Raw genomic sequence first — 17,534 nt, 5'->3', positions numbered from 1 at the left:
GTGCTGTTTGTCACAGCAATAAAAAGCTACAGTCCTTTATAATCATGCCTCAATGGGAAAAAGCTCAAAACCAGATGTTCATGGTCCAAGTTTGTAGGAAGATGGATAAGATTAGAAACAGTTCTCTCTCTCTCTCTCTCTCTCTCTCTCTCTCTCTCTCTCTCTCTCTCTCTCTCTCTCTCTCCTGCCCTCCCTCCCCCTCTCTCTTATCTTAATGGAAAGCCAAACACCAAAGTTTTCTGCTTTGAATGAAGAGCAGAGTTCTTCCATTCAGAGAACTGTTATTTATAAATAAAAAGTTGAAGATGGAAAATGGATTGATGCAGTTTACAGGTGTGACAGCGAACATCACACAAGAACACAGAAATCATTTAGAATGTTAAGGATTTATTTTCCCCCAAATACTAGTGCAACTATGCTTTGGGGAGAAAACCTCTCTCTAATGAGTAAAAATGAAAGTTAATTAGAATAACATTAAAGTGAATAGGAGGGGATATTCATGTTAGGTTATGTTTGTTGATTAGTTAGATAATAAACATAAGGAGAGTCTCATTGAAGATGCACATTAATATATTTCGATAATGAAAAACTCGCATTTGATAGATAGTTGTGAATGTTTCGCATCCTCTCCTTTTTAATGTCAAACTTCTGAATGTTTTAAAAAGAAATATGTGGGGCTGGTGAGATGGCTCAGCCGTTAAGAGCACTGACTGCTCTTCCAAAGGTCCTGAGTTCAAATCCCAGCAACCACAGGTGGCTCACAACCATCCGTCACGAAATCTGATGTAGTAGGCTTCTGGAGTGTCTGAAGACAGCTACAGTGTACTTACATATAATAAATAAATAAATAAATATTTTTTTAAAAAAAGAAATATGTATAAGGTGTATGAGTGAAGCATTGTTAGCTTAAGAGTAAAAAACATTGTCAACTATGTTTTTTTCATGAGTAATGCTGACCTGTGTCCCATTTCCCGTTAGCATTAGAGGCTCTCGCAATTATGCAATTAAGCCATCTGGGATGACCAACCAACCCTGCAAGCTGTGGGGAGCTGGAGGTGCTTTAGAAGTGGCGCCCTATGGAAAATGGCTGTTGTGCTAACTGCTTTGGGTGGGTGCGGATGATGAATCCAAGCCAGCTCTGCATAATGGTATCAGCTGCTCTCACTAAAGCGCCCTACTGACCACTTTTTCCTGCTCTATCTAATGGAGAATAATGGCGGCCCCAAGCTATACCCCAGCAATCAACAGAGGGAGCATTTCTAATCACCTTTCCCAGGGAAGTCTTCCAGGGTATTCTTTTAGAATGTCTTATTTTCCTCATGACTAAGTAATTTATTTCCTATTTGTTTGCTTCATGCTTATTACCCCAAACTGACTATAAAGACAGGAGCATTTTTGTTTTAGCCTAATGATCTTTCCGTGTAATGACAGCCCCTAGTGTGGTGCCTAAAGCAGAGAAAGTACTTATAAGTAACATTGAGTTCACGGGTGTATTCTCTTTTTGAGAGCTACTACATACATCAATTACAAAAAAATACTCCTTAATGTATGCCAAACAGCTAAGTCTCCATATTTTTTAATTCTGGAAAATGGCTGCATCTCAAATATCTTCCTAGGCTATTCTTATTCTGTTTTCTTGGTGCAGCTCTCAGCATTAATATTTCTGATTCATTGGGATAGGCAACAAAAATGGGAAATATAATCTAAACCCATAACTTGGCCCATGAAATAGCATCCCTGGAATGGTGGTGTTATTCTCACTGATGACAAACTCAAGCCCTGACTGCCTACCTAAGAGCTTCCCATCCTCTCTGGATTATTGCACACCTCCAAAGGCATAGTCCATGGGTCTCTTTAAAGGTGGCAGGTTCTATTTAAACACATAGAGAAGCCCTGGCAGGCTGTGTGACTATCAAGCCTGAACTGCAACTGTGAACTGCAACACTGCAGTACAAAGGATAATTTTGCTAGCACCCAACACTCCTTTAATCCTTCCTCATCTGGGGGGAGACCTTGTGAAAATAAGACATGGTTTAAGAGAAACCTCCAAAACAAATCACAGAGTTAGCAACAATTAGAAATACTAGTATAACGTTTACTTTAGAGCTAGGTCTGACGGTAGAGGCCTCTAATCCTAGCTACTCAAGAGTCAAAGGTATGAGGATCTCAAATTCAAGCCCTTCGTGGGCTACCGGGTGAGTTCAAGGCCATTCTAGGCAGCTCAAGGAGACCTTATATCTCAAAATAAAAAGTAAAAAGGGGGGCGAGGGGGTAGGACAATGCCAATTAAAGGAATGTCTGGCTAGCATTGTGAAGCTCTAGATTCAGTTTCTGACACCTCAAAAGTTTTTAACTTTATCATGCGTGCCAGTGCATACAAGTAGAAGATAAAGCGGTTGGTATTCTAAATATTGATGATCTTACTTTCATATAGTCGCCAAGAAATCCCAAACAGTACTATTTGTCCAAATCCTCTCTCGGTATCTATTTATATTTTATAAACTTCATGTTATTTTTTTAAAAGCATCTATCCTCCTAAAGCACCCTTATTCTGGTAGAATCTATGGTGAAAAACATATTTCCCAAGAAAACAAAATCCTTCCAACAGCTGTGGCTTTGTACCAGCAGTGTCTACAGAAAAGGAGTCACCAAGATGGAACCCTAGGTGTACCTTGAGTTGTTAGGATTCCTCAAAGTGGTTCTCTTTATTTCTGTGTAGCAAGGTAACTTCTTTGAAAAGGCTATGGTTACCAAGTAGATTTATAGTTGATGGTGTGCATATATTCTACTGATCCTAATTCTACCACTAAGAGACTGGGAAACCTTGGGAAGGCCAATTTGAATCTCCATTTATCCTCATTTTTTTTCTCATGTAGAAAATGAAGATGTTGAACAAAACCAATGGTTCTAAATACTTAGCAACAAAACCCTTCTTGAATAAGATATTTTGTCAAAGCCTGAGAAAAATAACATGACCAAACACTTGAAATAGAATATAATTTCAATTAGCTCACCTTAAAATGTAAGATTATTTTGTGCCCATTTGAGTATGAAATATACTAATCCCCATTCATATATTATGGTTCCCTGAACATCTGCACTTTGTATAAGTCCTGGAAGAATCCTCCTGCAGCGCTGAAGGGGTTTGCAAACCCACAGGAAGAACAACAATATCAACCAACGAGACCTCCCCCACCTCCCGGAGCTCCCAGGGACTAAATCACTAACCAAAGAGTACACATGGAGCGACCCAGGGCTCCAGCTGCAGATGTAGCAGAGGATGGCCTTATCTGGCATCAATGGGAGGGGAGGCTCTTGGTCCTGTGGATGCTGGATGCCCCAGCATAGGAGAATGCCAGGGCAGGGAGGTGGGAGTAGGTGGGTGGGTGGGTAGGGGACACCCTCATAGAAGCAGGGAGGAGGGGAATGGGATAGGGGGTTTTGGAGGAGAAACTGGGAAGGAAGATAACATTTGAAATGTAAATAAAAAATAACCTATAATAAAAAATAAATACAGATATGTTTATTTTTTAAAAAATAAAGAAAGAAAAAAATAAAGAAAGAATCCTCCTGCAATCATGAACAGGCCAGGCAATAACTCTTTTCTTCCAGATTTCTTTCCAGAGACAGACTAAATTTCTCCACAAGTAAAATAAAAAACCATAAAACAAAAGTGAATGCTCAGAATAGGACATGATTATGTCTGGTCATAGCATCAGAAGTAATCATGAGGGCATCTGTACTGTCTCATTTGACCAAAGGTCAGATTTATGAGTGGGCAAGGCAGATGAAGTAGACAGACATGGTAAGTGACATTTCAGACGTAGGAAATTGAAGAGCCCTGGCCAGAGAAGTGACAGTGTTTCTGTGTGTTGGTGGTATAAGTGAAGTAAGAGGAGTCTGAACTAAAGCTGGGAATTAGACATAATCAGTTTCTGGTTCATAATTAAGAGATTGCCTTTATCTTCCACATAATAGAAAGCCAGAGGAGGGTTTTGTTCCTGTGGCTCTCTATCTCTCTCTGTCTCTGTCTCTTTCTGTCTCTCTGTCTCTGTCTCTCTCTCTCTCTCTCTGTTTATGCATAAAATGATGCAAACAAAAGTAACTTAGATTTCTCAAGTAACGCATAAGTAGTAATAAAAGAGACTTGGAAACAAGAGGGCTAATTAGGAGATCACAGAATTGAAGGAAAGTGACAAAGATCCATTGAAGGACATGTCTTGCACCAAATTATGTCGATTCCCACACCCTCCAAATTCTCACACTGAAACCGATTTCTTCAATGTGGTCATATTTGGAAATGGGTGTTTAGTGCAGAGGTAGGTGAAACATGGCCATAAGAATAAGGGCCTAGCCAACAGTACTGGTAGCCTGAGAAGAGGAGGCGACACCAGAGTGCTCTCTTTCCATGTACATGTAACATGAAAAAGCCAGGCAAACACATTACCAGTCATAAGAGAACCCCACCAGCACTCACCTAGGCAGGCACCCTGTTGTTGAACTTCCATCCTCCCATATGATAAGGAAATAATCTTTTGTTGTCCAAGCCACCCCATGTTTGTTATATCAGTCCAAGCTCACTAAGATGGACAATGACATGAGGGACACAGAGAGTAGACTCAACAGGACATGACAGCTCATCCACTCAGGAGTGTGGTCCACAAAAGTCAACATTGGCTTTGGGAGTCTAGGGCAGTGTCAGGATGTCATGATGCCATTTATAGAGCCAACGAATAGAAGAGGGAAGAAGACTCATTCTAAGAGACAAAGCTTGATGTTCATGTCAAACAAATGGCTTGTCGAATGTCAGGTGGAGGTAACACAGCCATCTATAACCTTCCAGCAGTTAGAGGTGAGGGTTTTGTGGTTAAAAGCCAAACACAAATCTTATGTACTTTGCAATCATCTGCCAAAGTATGCCACCACAGACTATCATGCATGATCAAAATCACTAGGGTGTAGTAACATGCAGCTGACAGAAGATGTTATGTGTCCAGTAAGAGAAGGTAGCTATTTCTGTGTGCTACATAGACCTGGCTTACATGTTTTCATGACTCTAGAACTTCCTTATTGAAAAAAACTGTGAAAAGTAAGTTTACCTTCAAAATGGTAAATACCACGTGATTTAGACACTCCCAAGGATCCCTTGTGTTCTGATAGATATCCCTGAGAAAGACTAAACAGAGTTTAGTGGACCACACAGTTCAACAAACAAAAGATACTATGACCTTGAAGTAGGGTAAATGGCAAACTGTTTTCCAAACAAAGGACACATTTACTCTAAGAAGGCCAAGCACACAAAACAAGGCACATTCTACCCCCACGGGGAGACAGATTAGGAAGAGAATTCTACACCCAGGAATCTTGAGTTTCACCGGTGCAATGGAGGTACTTCTGTTAGAGAAGTTGGGCCAAAGAGGAAACTACTGAAATAGAACGTGATATTATGAAACAAAGGGGCGCTTCATAAATGTTCAACTGAGAAAAGCAGAGGGTGTTTAGAGAGTGCAGCGAGGACCCTGGCCTGTTAAAAGTGAGTCCTTACACTTGAAGATGCAGCTGGGAATTCCCACTCAATGAGCACCTCACTCCCCTCGAGACAAAAGCTGCAGCATCTTTGTGTTATGGTTTCAGAGACCTGGCCATGAGGGGTCCTTGTAACCTCATTCTTACTGTAGAAAGTGATTTGGGCAGGCAGCGTGTCATTCCCACTTCTTCCACGGCCTTGCAAGCTATTTCTCTTGCTGTTTAAGTGACATGTTTCTGAAGACTGTATGCTGTTATTTCTTAATTCTCCAGTTTAGAATTCTCATTGACTACACATTACAGAATATCTGGATTTGCTGTTTTTTAATTCAGGACTTCCTGTGATGTGTCCTTCATTTTCTGCATTGAGCCCCTATGATACCTAGACTTGTCAAGTGGCAGCTATAGTGGTCCCTCTCCACTGCCACCCCAGGAATCATCTGTATAGAAATGGTAGTTCAAGCTGCTGGGTTTTTATAAGATCACTCAGGGAATATGGACAAAGATTTTGGGGTGCTTCAATATTTAGGGGGCAGGAGGGTAAGACAAGTTTACTTACAGGACAGAAGAAAGATCAGTTTTGGGGATAGAAAAAGACCAGAGAAACGGTGATGCTCTATGAGTTAAGGGGATAAAGTGTTTCTGTGGGCTCCCTTACAAGGAGAGAGCACAGAAAACCTGTTCCTTCTTAATTGCTTTCCCCTGATTAAGTCAGGCCCAAGATAATCTCCCTTTTGATTAATTGAAAACCAACGGCTTTGAGACTTTAATTCATCCCTTTTGTCATACTCTATTGGTTAGAAGCGAGTCAGAGTTAGCACTCCCACGCAGGAGAGAGGATTATTCAGGGCTTGACTAGCGGGAGACAAGAAGCAGAGGACATCCCAGTCAGCTTGCCTTAGAATGGTTTAGTTGGAGAGGAAATTGTGCTGCCGCAGGAGGGATTGCAGGAGCAATGATGTCTGATGGGTCAGAGGAGGAGGGAGCAGTCACTGTCCTACCAGGAGACACAGGGGCTGGAGGCAGGACAGTGGCATGAGGACCCTGTCACCTCTATCCCCTCCATAGGTGCCAGTGCTTCAGTGAGACAGATGTGGTCCTCCCTGTTGGCTCCCTCTTGCTGAGTCCTTCCTCACCCAGGCCCACCTTTCTGCACTGTCTAGTTTGGTTAAGTATGTTCAAAGTTCGAGTAGACAATTCTCATTTGCTTTTGTCTCTTCTCTGCTGTCTTTCTCTGATTAAATTTTCCATTAAGAATTAACTGTGAGGAAAGGGGAGGTGTAGCCAGGTTGGGGTACAGCTTGAGAGGAGTAAAGGGAGGAACTGAGAGTAAAATTGATCAAAATTCAAAATACATCGTCTGACACTGTTAAAGAATTAATAGAATATATTTTTGAATTCACTAGAAAAGTAAACATAGTACAGAATTGCTGCTTTATCCATTTTAAGAATACAATCCAGCAGTTAAATATATTCACATTGTTATACAACCAATTCCAAAACCCTTTCTTCTTACAAAACTGAAGCTTTTTGCCCACTAAAACAAGAAGGCTGCCTTCTGATGTCCCCAGCCCCTGTCAACCCGCCCTTCTTTCTGTTTCTACAAATTTTGATGGTTTTATTTGCCTTGTGTTTGCAGACCCAAACAGTGTTATTTTCTTAGGATTGGCTTGTTCAACTTAATATAACATCTTTAAGCACATGCCAGAATTTTTTTTTCCTTTTAAGACAGTAAATTTAAAGCAGTTATTTTAATTTTATGGGATTCTCTTATTTTTCTGCTTATGAGATTTCCCCTACTCATTCATTTAACTATTATTTTGACGGGGATTTTAAAAAGGAGAGGTAAATGTGTGTCCAGTCTTTTCTTCAAAAGGAAACTCACATTCTATTTGTGAAACATGATGTTTAAGGACAGACTCTTGGATGCTTTTTGAAATCACCTTAACTTTTCAGGATCAACTGAAGAATAGAATTACAGAAGGAGTTAACAATTAGTCTGCTCAAAATAAGAGTCTTTTTGTTTGGTTTGGTTTGCTCGTTTGTTTTTTAAGACCGAATTGTAGACCATGCTGGCCTTGAACTCAGAGATCTGCCTGCCTCTGCCTCTGAAAGGCCTGCCCCAGAACAGCATTTCACCACCATCATCACCACCACACCTGCCCCAACACAGAAGTTCTTAGGCTCCACCTCCGTCTATTGAATCTGAAAGGGGGGCGTGTCCTGTAGCACCAGCATTTTAATCAGCCCCCTAGAAAATCGGTTCTTCTAGAACTTGAGAACCTCTAGTCTTCTAGACATAACCCTGTAGAACTGCATCTAGAGATTCAATATTTTACATTGATTAGTCCAAACTCTAGGATTTCCAGATTGTGAGATCACTTTTGGCAGACAATGTTGTGATTTGTGTATAACACCTTTTTTTTTTTTTAAGACAGGGTTTCTCTTTATAGACCTGGCTGTCCTGGAACTCACTTTGTAGACCAGGGTGGCCTCGAACTCAGAAATCTGCCTGCCTCTACCTCCCAAGTGCTGGGATTAAAGGCGTGCACCACCAACGCCCAGCAGTCTATAACACTTATAATCCACTGTTTTCAGTAGATAAGGCAGGCCATGTCAAGTATGTATATTGCTACATCTTCATCCTACATCCCAGTGGCTGCACTTACTGGACCACCACAGACAAGGTCAGATAGTCTACAAGATGGTCAAGACCGTCTAGGTGGGTTTGATTTCTTGAGAACCTTAATAGATCTAACAAAACCATAGTCATTGACAAAATACTGAAGGTATAAAACCAAAGCTTTGGGCAAGCACAGTTCCAATATGCATATTTTTATTTCTTTTAATTTTCCTTTCTCTATGAGTGCATTTCTGTTCCTTATACCAGAATTATTTGATCAAGATACACCTTAACTATTGATAAGAAATGCTAAGTGATTGATTGGCCATAGTTATTATTCTTCATTGTAAAGCTTGCCCAAACTATTGGCTTCCCTTTGATACTGCCTTGTTTTAAGTGGTTGCATTAAAGCGATTTGATATCTCTGTCCAATTTTTCCGTGCAGAAATAAACTTGGTAGCATTTTTATTGCATTTCAGTGCTGAGCATTTAAATCCTTTTGCAACTGCAGTTAGTCTGATCCTCTGAGAAACAAGTGCAAATTGCTTTGTAAATCAACAACCAAAGAATCAATAGCAATGATGTTCTTTAAAAGAATTCCAGATGAGTAGTCCCTATAAAACGCCGTCATTACACTCAAACATTCAAAAGCAAGTATCTTTAAAATGAAGGAAATCATAAAACATTGTCTCAAAGATTATGTGGCAGTGATTAAAAGCCCGAACAGGATTTGAGAAGTGAAAATTTGTTCTGAGAACAGTTCTAGTGTAGCATAACGGGAACATGAGAATGAAGCTTTTCCTTTTCAGGTCATGGTTATTGGCTTAAAACTTGATGCAAACAAAAATTACCAGAGTGATGATTGCCAAGATGGTTTAAATCCAACATATCTGCTCTTAGTATTATTCTCTTGGAAACCTCCCAGAACGAGAGACCAACAACAGGTCATTTAATCCAATTACTAATTTCATGCCCGAGTCACTTCTACAGCTCTAAAACAAGGGGAGCTCCTGGCATTGTGGCTAATGAAAGCGAGCCATCTAGCACACCCTGTATAAGAAATCTATGATGTTAAAAAAAAAAAAAAAAAACAAAAAAAAAAAACAAAAAAAAAAAAACCATGTTGGAGAACGATACTTAAAAATGTGGTTCCTTGCTTCCTCTGTTTTTGAGAAAGGTGTTGAACATCCACAGACTAATAATTGTCCCTATACTTGGTTTTCCTCCACCTCTAAGCATTTGCTTGTACATAACTGCTCAAAATAAAGAATATTTTCCCCAAATTTCTCCATTGTAGCATTTAATTGCTATTGCTGTGCAACAAACTACCAAAATTTCAAGGCTAACACATACCTCCTCCTGTTTTTAAGGGTTCACCAACTCCATGGATCAGAACTTTGGTCAGGCACCTACCAGAGGGCTAGAGTGACTTCTAAATGCACCACTGGCCAAAGCAGTCACAATCCCCCTTGCGTTGCACTCCGGGCTTAGGAATGGTAAAGTTGTTCTGTGGAAGAGCACATGGGCTGGGAGGTACCATTACTCACTTTCAGAAAATAAAATGTATGTGGTCAGAAGTTGTAGCCAAAAGAAAAGATGAGTGTTTGCTGCCGGAAGGAGGCTCCTTTCTCTTCCCCACTTTCCTGTTAGCTGACTTAGAGGAAATGACTGGAGGTGGAGGAGCCACAAAGCCAGAATTACACAGCAATGAGCTTGAATGAGCGAGGATTCTTGATCGACATTGAGGACCGCAACGATAAAATCCCATCTTAACTAGTATTCTTTGCATTTTCTGCTGAGCAGTAGGGAGAAACATGATAGAAATACATCTTAGATTATTGGATCTGCAAAACATTTCGGTAGAGAACTTGACTAATACTGTGTTCCATATGGCCTCATGTGAAGACCACATTTTTCTGAGTTTATTTCTTATACACCACACAATTACAATTTAGAAGTATGTTATTTTAAAAAAAACACACACCAGTATTATTATTATGAGGTTAAGAAACTGAACTTGAGAAATGAATTCCCTTATGAAAAAAAAAGATAAATAAACATTGTAAACAAATGGGTAAGAAGCAATTTTTAAAAAATAAAACGAAATGATATTTTTGATTTCTAGGTTTTGGGTTTCGTGAGTCACATATTTTCCTTATGTGTGGGCAGAAAGGTAAGTGAGAACAACTAAGGAAATAAAATAAAACTCAATAAATAAATAAAACTTAAGAATAAAATAAAACTCAAGTGAGTTTGCACTTGGACTGCTTTACAATGAAATGGGCATCGTAGAAAATAAAGTATGCATATTTATACAGCGTTTAATTTGGCAAAAGATAAATTTTTCTGTTTCAAAATTCTCAGAATAGGCTCGTTTTAAAGACAAGGGTTTTCTTTAAAAAGCACAAATGTGTAGTTCTCTTTTCCTTTTTATTGCTATATTCAAATTTTGGAGATTTAATTGAAGTGACGCAAAGTGTCAGGAAAGGTTTTAAAAATAAGCAACAAGAGGCTAATCAGGTAACACACCCTTAGTTGTCTGTCCAGCTGCCCTGACTACCCTGTATCCTGTCTTGAAGGATCAACTAACTTTGTTAAGTGCTACACAATAAATGCGGCCTTTGTCTCAGTAACCAGTAGGAAATGTACTAAGCAGAGTGTGGCAGAGCATCTGTAAGGCAAACCATCACAGCCACGAGGCTAAAAGGCGGAATTAAAGAAAATTTTGTGACAGACAAGTGGCAGCATCTCTTTTATCCAGAAGAGAACCAGTAGGGCTGTGCGACTAACAAAAGACACCACGCACGTTTCTCTTGGGGTTGGATTCTAGGAAAAGGAAAAGCCACCAAGGTGGAGGCTGAAGTTTCAGCAGGAATTGCGCCGCACCAACTCTGCGTGGGACAGGGAGAAAGGTGCGTGGGATTCGCTCAGGGAGCTCAGGTGGAGCGCGCGGCCTCAGCCCCACGCCCCAGGCTCAGGCTGCCTCCACCCTGGGGCCACTTGAGAGGCGGCAGTGCTCCCGCCCGCCGGGTTGCCATGGTTTCCGGGGATCACGTGGGCGCGCGGGCGGAGGCGGGGCGCCGGGCGGGGGGCGGCGCAGCGGCGGCGGGAGCAGGAGCGGGAGGAGCTGGAGATGCTGCCAACCCTCCCCGGGCTGTGCTCGCTCTGCTGCTGCCGCCGCACGGAGCAGCCTCGCCGGGGGCCCAGTGCGCCGCGCTCGCAGCCGGTAGCGCCCGGGGCGCTCGCTCGGGAGCCGCGCAGCCCGAGACCGGACCGCGGATAGGGGGCGAGGGCGGCGTCCAGGCGCCTCGGCGTGCACGGGCAGGATGAGCATCGAGATCCCCGCGGGGCTCACGGAGCTGCTGCAGGGCTTCACGGTGGAGGTGCTGAGGCACCAGCCCGCCGACCTGCTGGAGTTCGCGCTGCAGCACTTCACGCGGCTGCAGCAGGAGAACGAGCGCAAGGGCGCCGCGCGCTTCGGCCATGAGGGCAGGACCTGGGGGGACGCGGGCGCAGCCGCCGGGGGCGGCATCCCCAGTAAGGGTGTCAACTTCGCCGAGGAGCCCATGCGCTCCGACTCCGAGAACGGCGAGGAGGAGGAGGCCGCGGAAGCAGGGGCGTTCAACGGTGAGGACCGGCCCCCTCGCGCCCTGAGCCCCGGCCGCCGCGTCCGCCTCACTCTCGAACCCCGCCTCGCTCTTGAACCCCGGGCTGAGCTCCCCACCTTCCCCGTGCTCTCCACCTTCCCATTACGCCCACCCCCTCAGCACCCATTTCGGTCGCTCCCACTCGCCCACCTTCCTACTCAGCTCTCTTGTCATGCCCTCCCTTTCTCTGGAGGTGGGGAAAGGAGAGGTTGCGCTCCCGCTGCCCCTCTGTCACCTCTCTTTCCGGGGCGATTTAGGGTGGGCATCTTGCTGGATCGTTAACTTTCCCGTGGTTGGAGATGTCTCAGGCTCCGGGAGTACCATTGTGCATGAAGGGCGCTTGGCGGCCTCTTTTCAGCCCTTTAGATTTATTAATGGAGTGTTCTGGGAGAAAGGGCGAAGCATGTAGGACTCAGTGAGAAGAGTGTGAAATCGGACTCGCTGAGGTAAAACAAATTAACGATAATAGCTGTGACATTCTTGGAATACGAATAATTTATTTTCCAGTTTTTCCAATACCATGTGGTGGCGATATTTTTGGACATATAACAAAGGAGCATATTTAGCCTGATACCTAGGGGGTCTTTGGCATGAGGAAATAGGCCAATGATTTTCTTTCTTTAAAAAAAAAGATACAAAACATATATTGAATGATTTTGATGTTCTTTTTAAAGTGTGTGGAAAAAAAAATAACACCATGGGAAGTTCTAAGAGCTTTGTCAGTTGTCTTAATGAAAAGCCAGCCAGCATCTAAGGACCACGCCAGACACTGAAGCTAGAGAGAATGAATGGGAGAGAAAGGGATTGTTTTAAATAGCTGCTTTTGGCGAGTCCCACCCCTTATGCTTCCCACCTCTCCCTGACACACCAGACACACATGCGTGTTTACACAATATGACCAAACCCCAGGTTTTGCAGGAGCCCGGGCTGAAATGCCGTGGTGTGCAAATGGACAAGTATTTTCCTTGGTGGTGTGAGGCGAGCATGCATGCAGCTTTTATTTGTTGATGCTGCTGGTGTGGGATTTGTGTGTCCACAATGCCTTTCACACAGTGAAAACACTAAAGGGCCATTCACTTCATTTCCCTTACGCCCTCCTCCCAGGAAGATTTTCATTCCTTTGTAGAATTAATTATATGTTGAATGGGTTATAAAATTAATGCATTCTTAGCTTGTTTAAAACACACAAACCCTGGATGTTAGTGCTCTGTGAATGTGAAAGATTGCTATTTAGATTTTTAATTTGGGACATTTGGGTGCTTTGAGAATAGGGTAATCATAGTTTTAATTGTTCCCACACCAAATCAGATGCTTGTCTCACTAGGAAGGGGAACTAGACAGCATCTTACACAGATGGTATAGAAAGGACAGTGACGTCTAATACTTGTATGCACACACATTTGTGCACATGCTATGTGTCTGTGGCATGGGGATGCAAGCGCAGGCAAGCAATGCACAATGGAAAAGGGGACTAGTGTCCTGAATGGGAGGCACCAAGGAGAAGGGAGGCTTGGGAGAGCCTCTGTGCTCTTTGGAATACAGTATTAATACAGTCAAACCTAATTATATCTAATTCTCTTGAAGCACTTTGCTTTGGTTTAATTTCTCCTTGCAAGAATGTGTATCTTGCACATTGGAAGAAAGAAGTGCTTTTGTAATTTTTATGAAGCTTTCTATTCCCCAAGTCATCTTTTCTATAAAAATCACTCAAGGTCAGTTGTAATAAATGCTTAACCAGTTGCCTTTTAACATCTCTACCTCCAGGGGTTTTAAAACTTCTTGACTATAACACAATTTGATCTTTATCCAGCAGATGTGTACGGGCATGTGCATAGCCGAAACTTTGGCATTGGTATAACCTCAATTGGGGCAATTCTCTTTTATATTTTTCTAACCCAACACTTTAATTATGTTAGATGTAAAGTGTGTTGAGAATCGGTTTAAAAAAGAACTGTGAGCTACAAAACGCTTGTCAAACTGTTTTTGTGGATGGCCTTTCAGACTTTGTGGGCATCCTATCATCTGGGTCTTCTTCTTTTTAAACAGCCCTTTAAACAAGTACACTCTATGGAGCTTGAATTTGTACAAGGCCATGATGTATCCAAACCTGATCATAGGGAATAAATATATATGTGTGTGGGGGGGTGTGCATGTGTGTGTGTGTGTATATGCACACACAGACACATCAAGATAGAGTCATCATTTATGGAAAGTTTGTGGAATTGACTGAAAACCCACAAACCTATTAAGGTTCTGTCTGTATGCAGGAGAATGCTGAAGAAAACCCAGCAGGCACTGGGCAGTTCTCTTGGCACAGTAGAGAAAGAGTAAGTGTTGGATGACAACAGTCCCTGTGGTACAGCACAGCATTGCAGGATCAATGACTTTACATTTCACATGAAGCTTGAAGCTTGATTCAGAAATATCATGATCTAGTACCCTTCTTAAGGAGCTTTTATGAATAGGTAAGACACAGGCTTGCTTATTTTCTTTTCTTCCTTATTTATTTATTTTTTTCCGGTCAACAAACATCTCTGGTTTCTCTGGTACCCACAGTTCCCTGATCATACTTTGAAAGCCATTAGTCAATGGATCATGATGACCATAATGTGTCTCGTCTTATTAGTGGTTAGAGAAAGGGCTGCTATTTGTTGACATCTGTGGTGTGCTAGGTCCTCCGTGAAAGCCTCCGTTCATCATCTCAGCTGCATGGGGGCTCTAATGAGACTGTCATTTACTTCGTGTTTCACAGCCAGTGTGCTGCAGGTCCAGAGCTGGCACCGGCGGGCCTGACTTCATCCCTGTACTCCTGTGATTCAGGTCTATCTCCAGAAGGGGCTGAGGCACAACCTAACCTGTGCTAGCCCCCTCATGTCAAACTCTCCTTGATTCTTAATGTATTTTCTTTAAGGCTTTGAACAATTAACTCGTTCGAGGTTACATGCAGAACCCAAAGTAGCAAAACCGGGTTTTTTACATCTGTCTGGGTGACCTTGAGGCGCATATCATCAGGAAGTTCTTAAATGAGATTTATTCTGTGGGTTGACTCACTGGTTGGGTGTCCCAGGTTTTTTCCAGTGTTGGTATGGCTTTGCATGGCTGGCTCTTGTCTTATGAGTCACTTTTGTGTAAGTGATTGTATTATAATAGCTTGAGGTTAAAGGCAAGTTTTTGACCATGAAACTGGTACTTGTTAGATTCCTATAAAGACCAAGCCTGTGACCTTGGCCTCCTATAATGTGGTAGTTTAATTAGAAAGCCAGATACCTGTAGTTATTGGAAAAGCGGTCGTCTGATCCATTGTTGCAGTGGTGTGGCCAGAGATGATGCCAGATAGGTAAGGGTGGCCTTTTACTTCCTGCTTGCCTTTCGCATGATCCTTTCATTTGTTGTTAGAGTTCCTGTTTAATCTTCCATGTTCATGGTGTGTGTGTGTGTGTGTGTGTGTGTGTGTGTGACCCGATCCTGGCTTTCAGGTAACCTTAGGTGGTAGAATGCTGGTAGTTTTGGTGACTCTCTCTAGGGAAACTCCCAGAAGCTAGAATGGAGACAGTTTGGCATTTCTTTAGCCTGCCCCATCCTGTCGAGGCATATCCCTTCTCTGCAAGGGTAGTAGTATCCCTTAACTGATGGGTTTATAGTAGGCCAAATCGTTGAATCAATGTTAACTTGGGGTAAAATGAGTGGTAATTAGATAATCATCATTGTTGGATCTAGTGTTGTTCAGAATTTCTCAAGTGATTAAAAACAAAGTAAAAATAGTTCAGGTTACCCTGCTGGATTGACAAGTGGTAAAGAACAAATTACAAAGGGTCACTTGTGGAGCAGACAGTGTGGGATGAAACTTAAGCAATATATAGAACTAGTCTTCTCTGTTGCAGGGGGAAAAGAACTAAAATTAAAAATAGATACACAAGCCAGTAGAGCCTTACACAGCAAGAAGCAAGAATGTCAAAGATGTATGCATACTTGCATGCTCCTCCCCGTGTGTGTGTGTGTGTGTGTGTGTATGTGTGCGCGCGCGCGCGAGAGAGAGAGAAAGACAAACAGACAGACAGACAATACTATGTATGCACTTGCTTCCCAGGTGGCAACTGTGACTTCATTCTCTTAAACATGTGAAGTCTTTGTTGGAAAACCTTATCTCACTTTGATTTTTACAGCTTAAGGGGGTACGAAGAACACACAAGATACAATTAGATCTTTTAAAATTAATTTCATAGGTATGCATAATGCATTCTAATTACTCCGACCATCTCTCTCTCACCCCCATCACCCCCATCAGTCTCTTTCCCACATTTGTCACTTGTGGTTTTGTTTTATAACCCATTTCACTTAAGCAGGGCCATCTGTGGGGGCCTTGGTTAGAACTATGCATTGGAGCTTGATCAGGTCCCCGGGTGGTATACAACCAAAGACAACATCACCCCTTTCTCAATACCAGCTGGTTTAGCAATGGGGGGCGGGGAGGGCTTTTTATGTCTTTAAGGACATGTGAAATTGGAACACTAGACCTCGTGCTCATGGCATGGATTCAGAGAGTAAGGCTATCATGAGAAGAAAGGAGGCATGCAGTTTTGAGCAAGCGTTCTTTACTTCTGATACATGTGAGGACTAAGAAGCTCCCACGGTAGCACCTTAACAGTGGAAGCCTGTCCGAAATGGTTCCTCTGATTTCCTACAAGCCAGATGGTGCAAGCAGGAAAGGGTAGTCTGCTGGCTTCACCAGAGCATGCAAGAACCTTCTCAGCTGGCTCCTTTTACCTGTGGAGTTCACAGTTGCTCTAGGGAATCCCTGTGTGGGCTGACCCTGGCTGGCCTGGAACTCCTGTGTCAATCAGGCTGGCCTGAGCTCAGCCTGTCTCTGCCTCCCAAGTGCTGGGATTACAGGCATGCATGTCAGGCCTGCTTTACTACCTCACTAAGAACCTCTGGTGCCATGTGGCCATCAGAAGATTGGACATGAAGCATCCAGTCATTGGCTTTTGTTTCCTGATGTGTTACCAACAACACATGACAAAAGACATTTATTTTTGGCTTTCCAGTTCTTTTGTACAACAGAGAAAAATTATAACAGCCTTTTAAAATATATCAGATTAATTTTAATTTTCAGTATGTGAATGTTTTGCCTACATCAACATATATGTGCACCATATGAGTGTTTGGTGCCATCAAGGTCAGAAGGCATAGGATTCCATACTGGAGTTACAGATTGTTCCTAGCCACCATGTAAGTGCTAGGAACTGAACCCAGGCCCTCTGGAAAAGCAGCAAGTATACTTAAGCGCCGAGCCATCTCTCCAGCCTCCTAAAAGAGCCTCCTAGTGTATTTTGAAAATTTCAAGTACATTTAGTCAGTTTGAAAACATTCATAAAGGTTATATTTTGATAGTAACTTTAGATTTGGGCATTTCTGGAGAAGTGCCATACTGATGAGCTATAGAGCTGATGGTCCCGACTTCACAAGGTCATTACAAGGATAAGTGAGTTAGTATTTGTGAGGTCCTTAGGGCAGTGTATATAGCAAGCACTGATGACATGTTAAATGACATAGCTGAAAGTCCTGCGGAGTTACATACTTTTGTTACAGAGTAGTGCTCTCATTGTTTGATTTGGAAGCCAGTCTAGTCTTTTTAGTTTTCGGAAGGCCGAGGTGCTTAGCCCCCTTTGGGATTTAATGTGAAGCTACATTGCACAGTCATACATGTTGTAACCTTCAGCTTACAATCTGTGGCTAAG

At 42.6% G+C, this 17,534-nt stretch overlaps 1 protein-coding gene and 1 long non-coding RNA gene across 5 annotated transcripts in view; both read left to right on the top strand.

Annotated features, from left to right (window-relative positions):
• Window positions 1-8,014: 8,014 nt before the first annotated feature.
• On the top strand, window positions 8,015-10,339 carry Gm51992. The gene is made up of 3 exons (XR_003950224.1): window positions 8,015-8,248; window positions 9,520-9,645; window positions 10,275-10,339. It is a non-coding gene; the product is annotated as a predicted gene, 51992 (long non-coding RNA).
• Window positions 10,340-10,909: 570 nt separating this feature from the next.
• Prkar2b (protein kinase, cAMP dependent regulatory, type II beta) overlaps window positions 10,910-17,534 on the top strand; it is a 103,199-nt gene continuing 96,574 nt past the window's right edge. For 2 of the 4 annotated variants that reach the window (NM_001364407.1, NM_011158.4), the window contains exon 1: window positions 11,281-11,776. In NM_001364407.1, the coding sequence (NP_001351336.1) occupies window positions 11,476-11,776 (301 nt within the window). In that variant the 5' untranslated portion in view covers window positions 11,281-11,475. Of the gene's footprint in view, window positions 11,062-11,280; window positions 11,777-11,968; window positions 12,243-17,534 lie in introns of those variants that run through there. The other 2 variants (XM_030246614.1, NM_001364408.1) reach the window with 2 other exon arrangements.

Source organism: Mus musculus, chromosome 12, assembly GCF_000001635.26.
Source record: "Mus musculus strain C57BL/6J chromosome 12, GRCm38.p6 C57BL/6J".
Lineage (NCBI taxonomy): Eukaryota > Metazoa > Chordata > Mammalia > Rodentia > Muridae > Mus > Mus musculus.
This window is presented reverse-complemented; position numbering and strand designations above follow the sequence as displayed.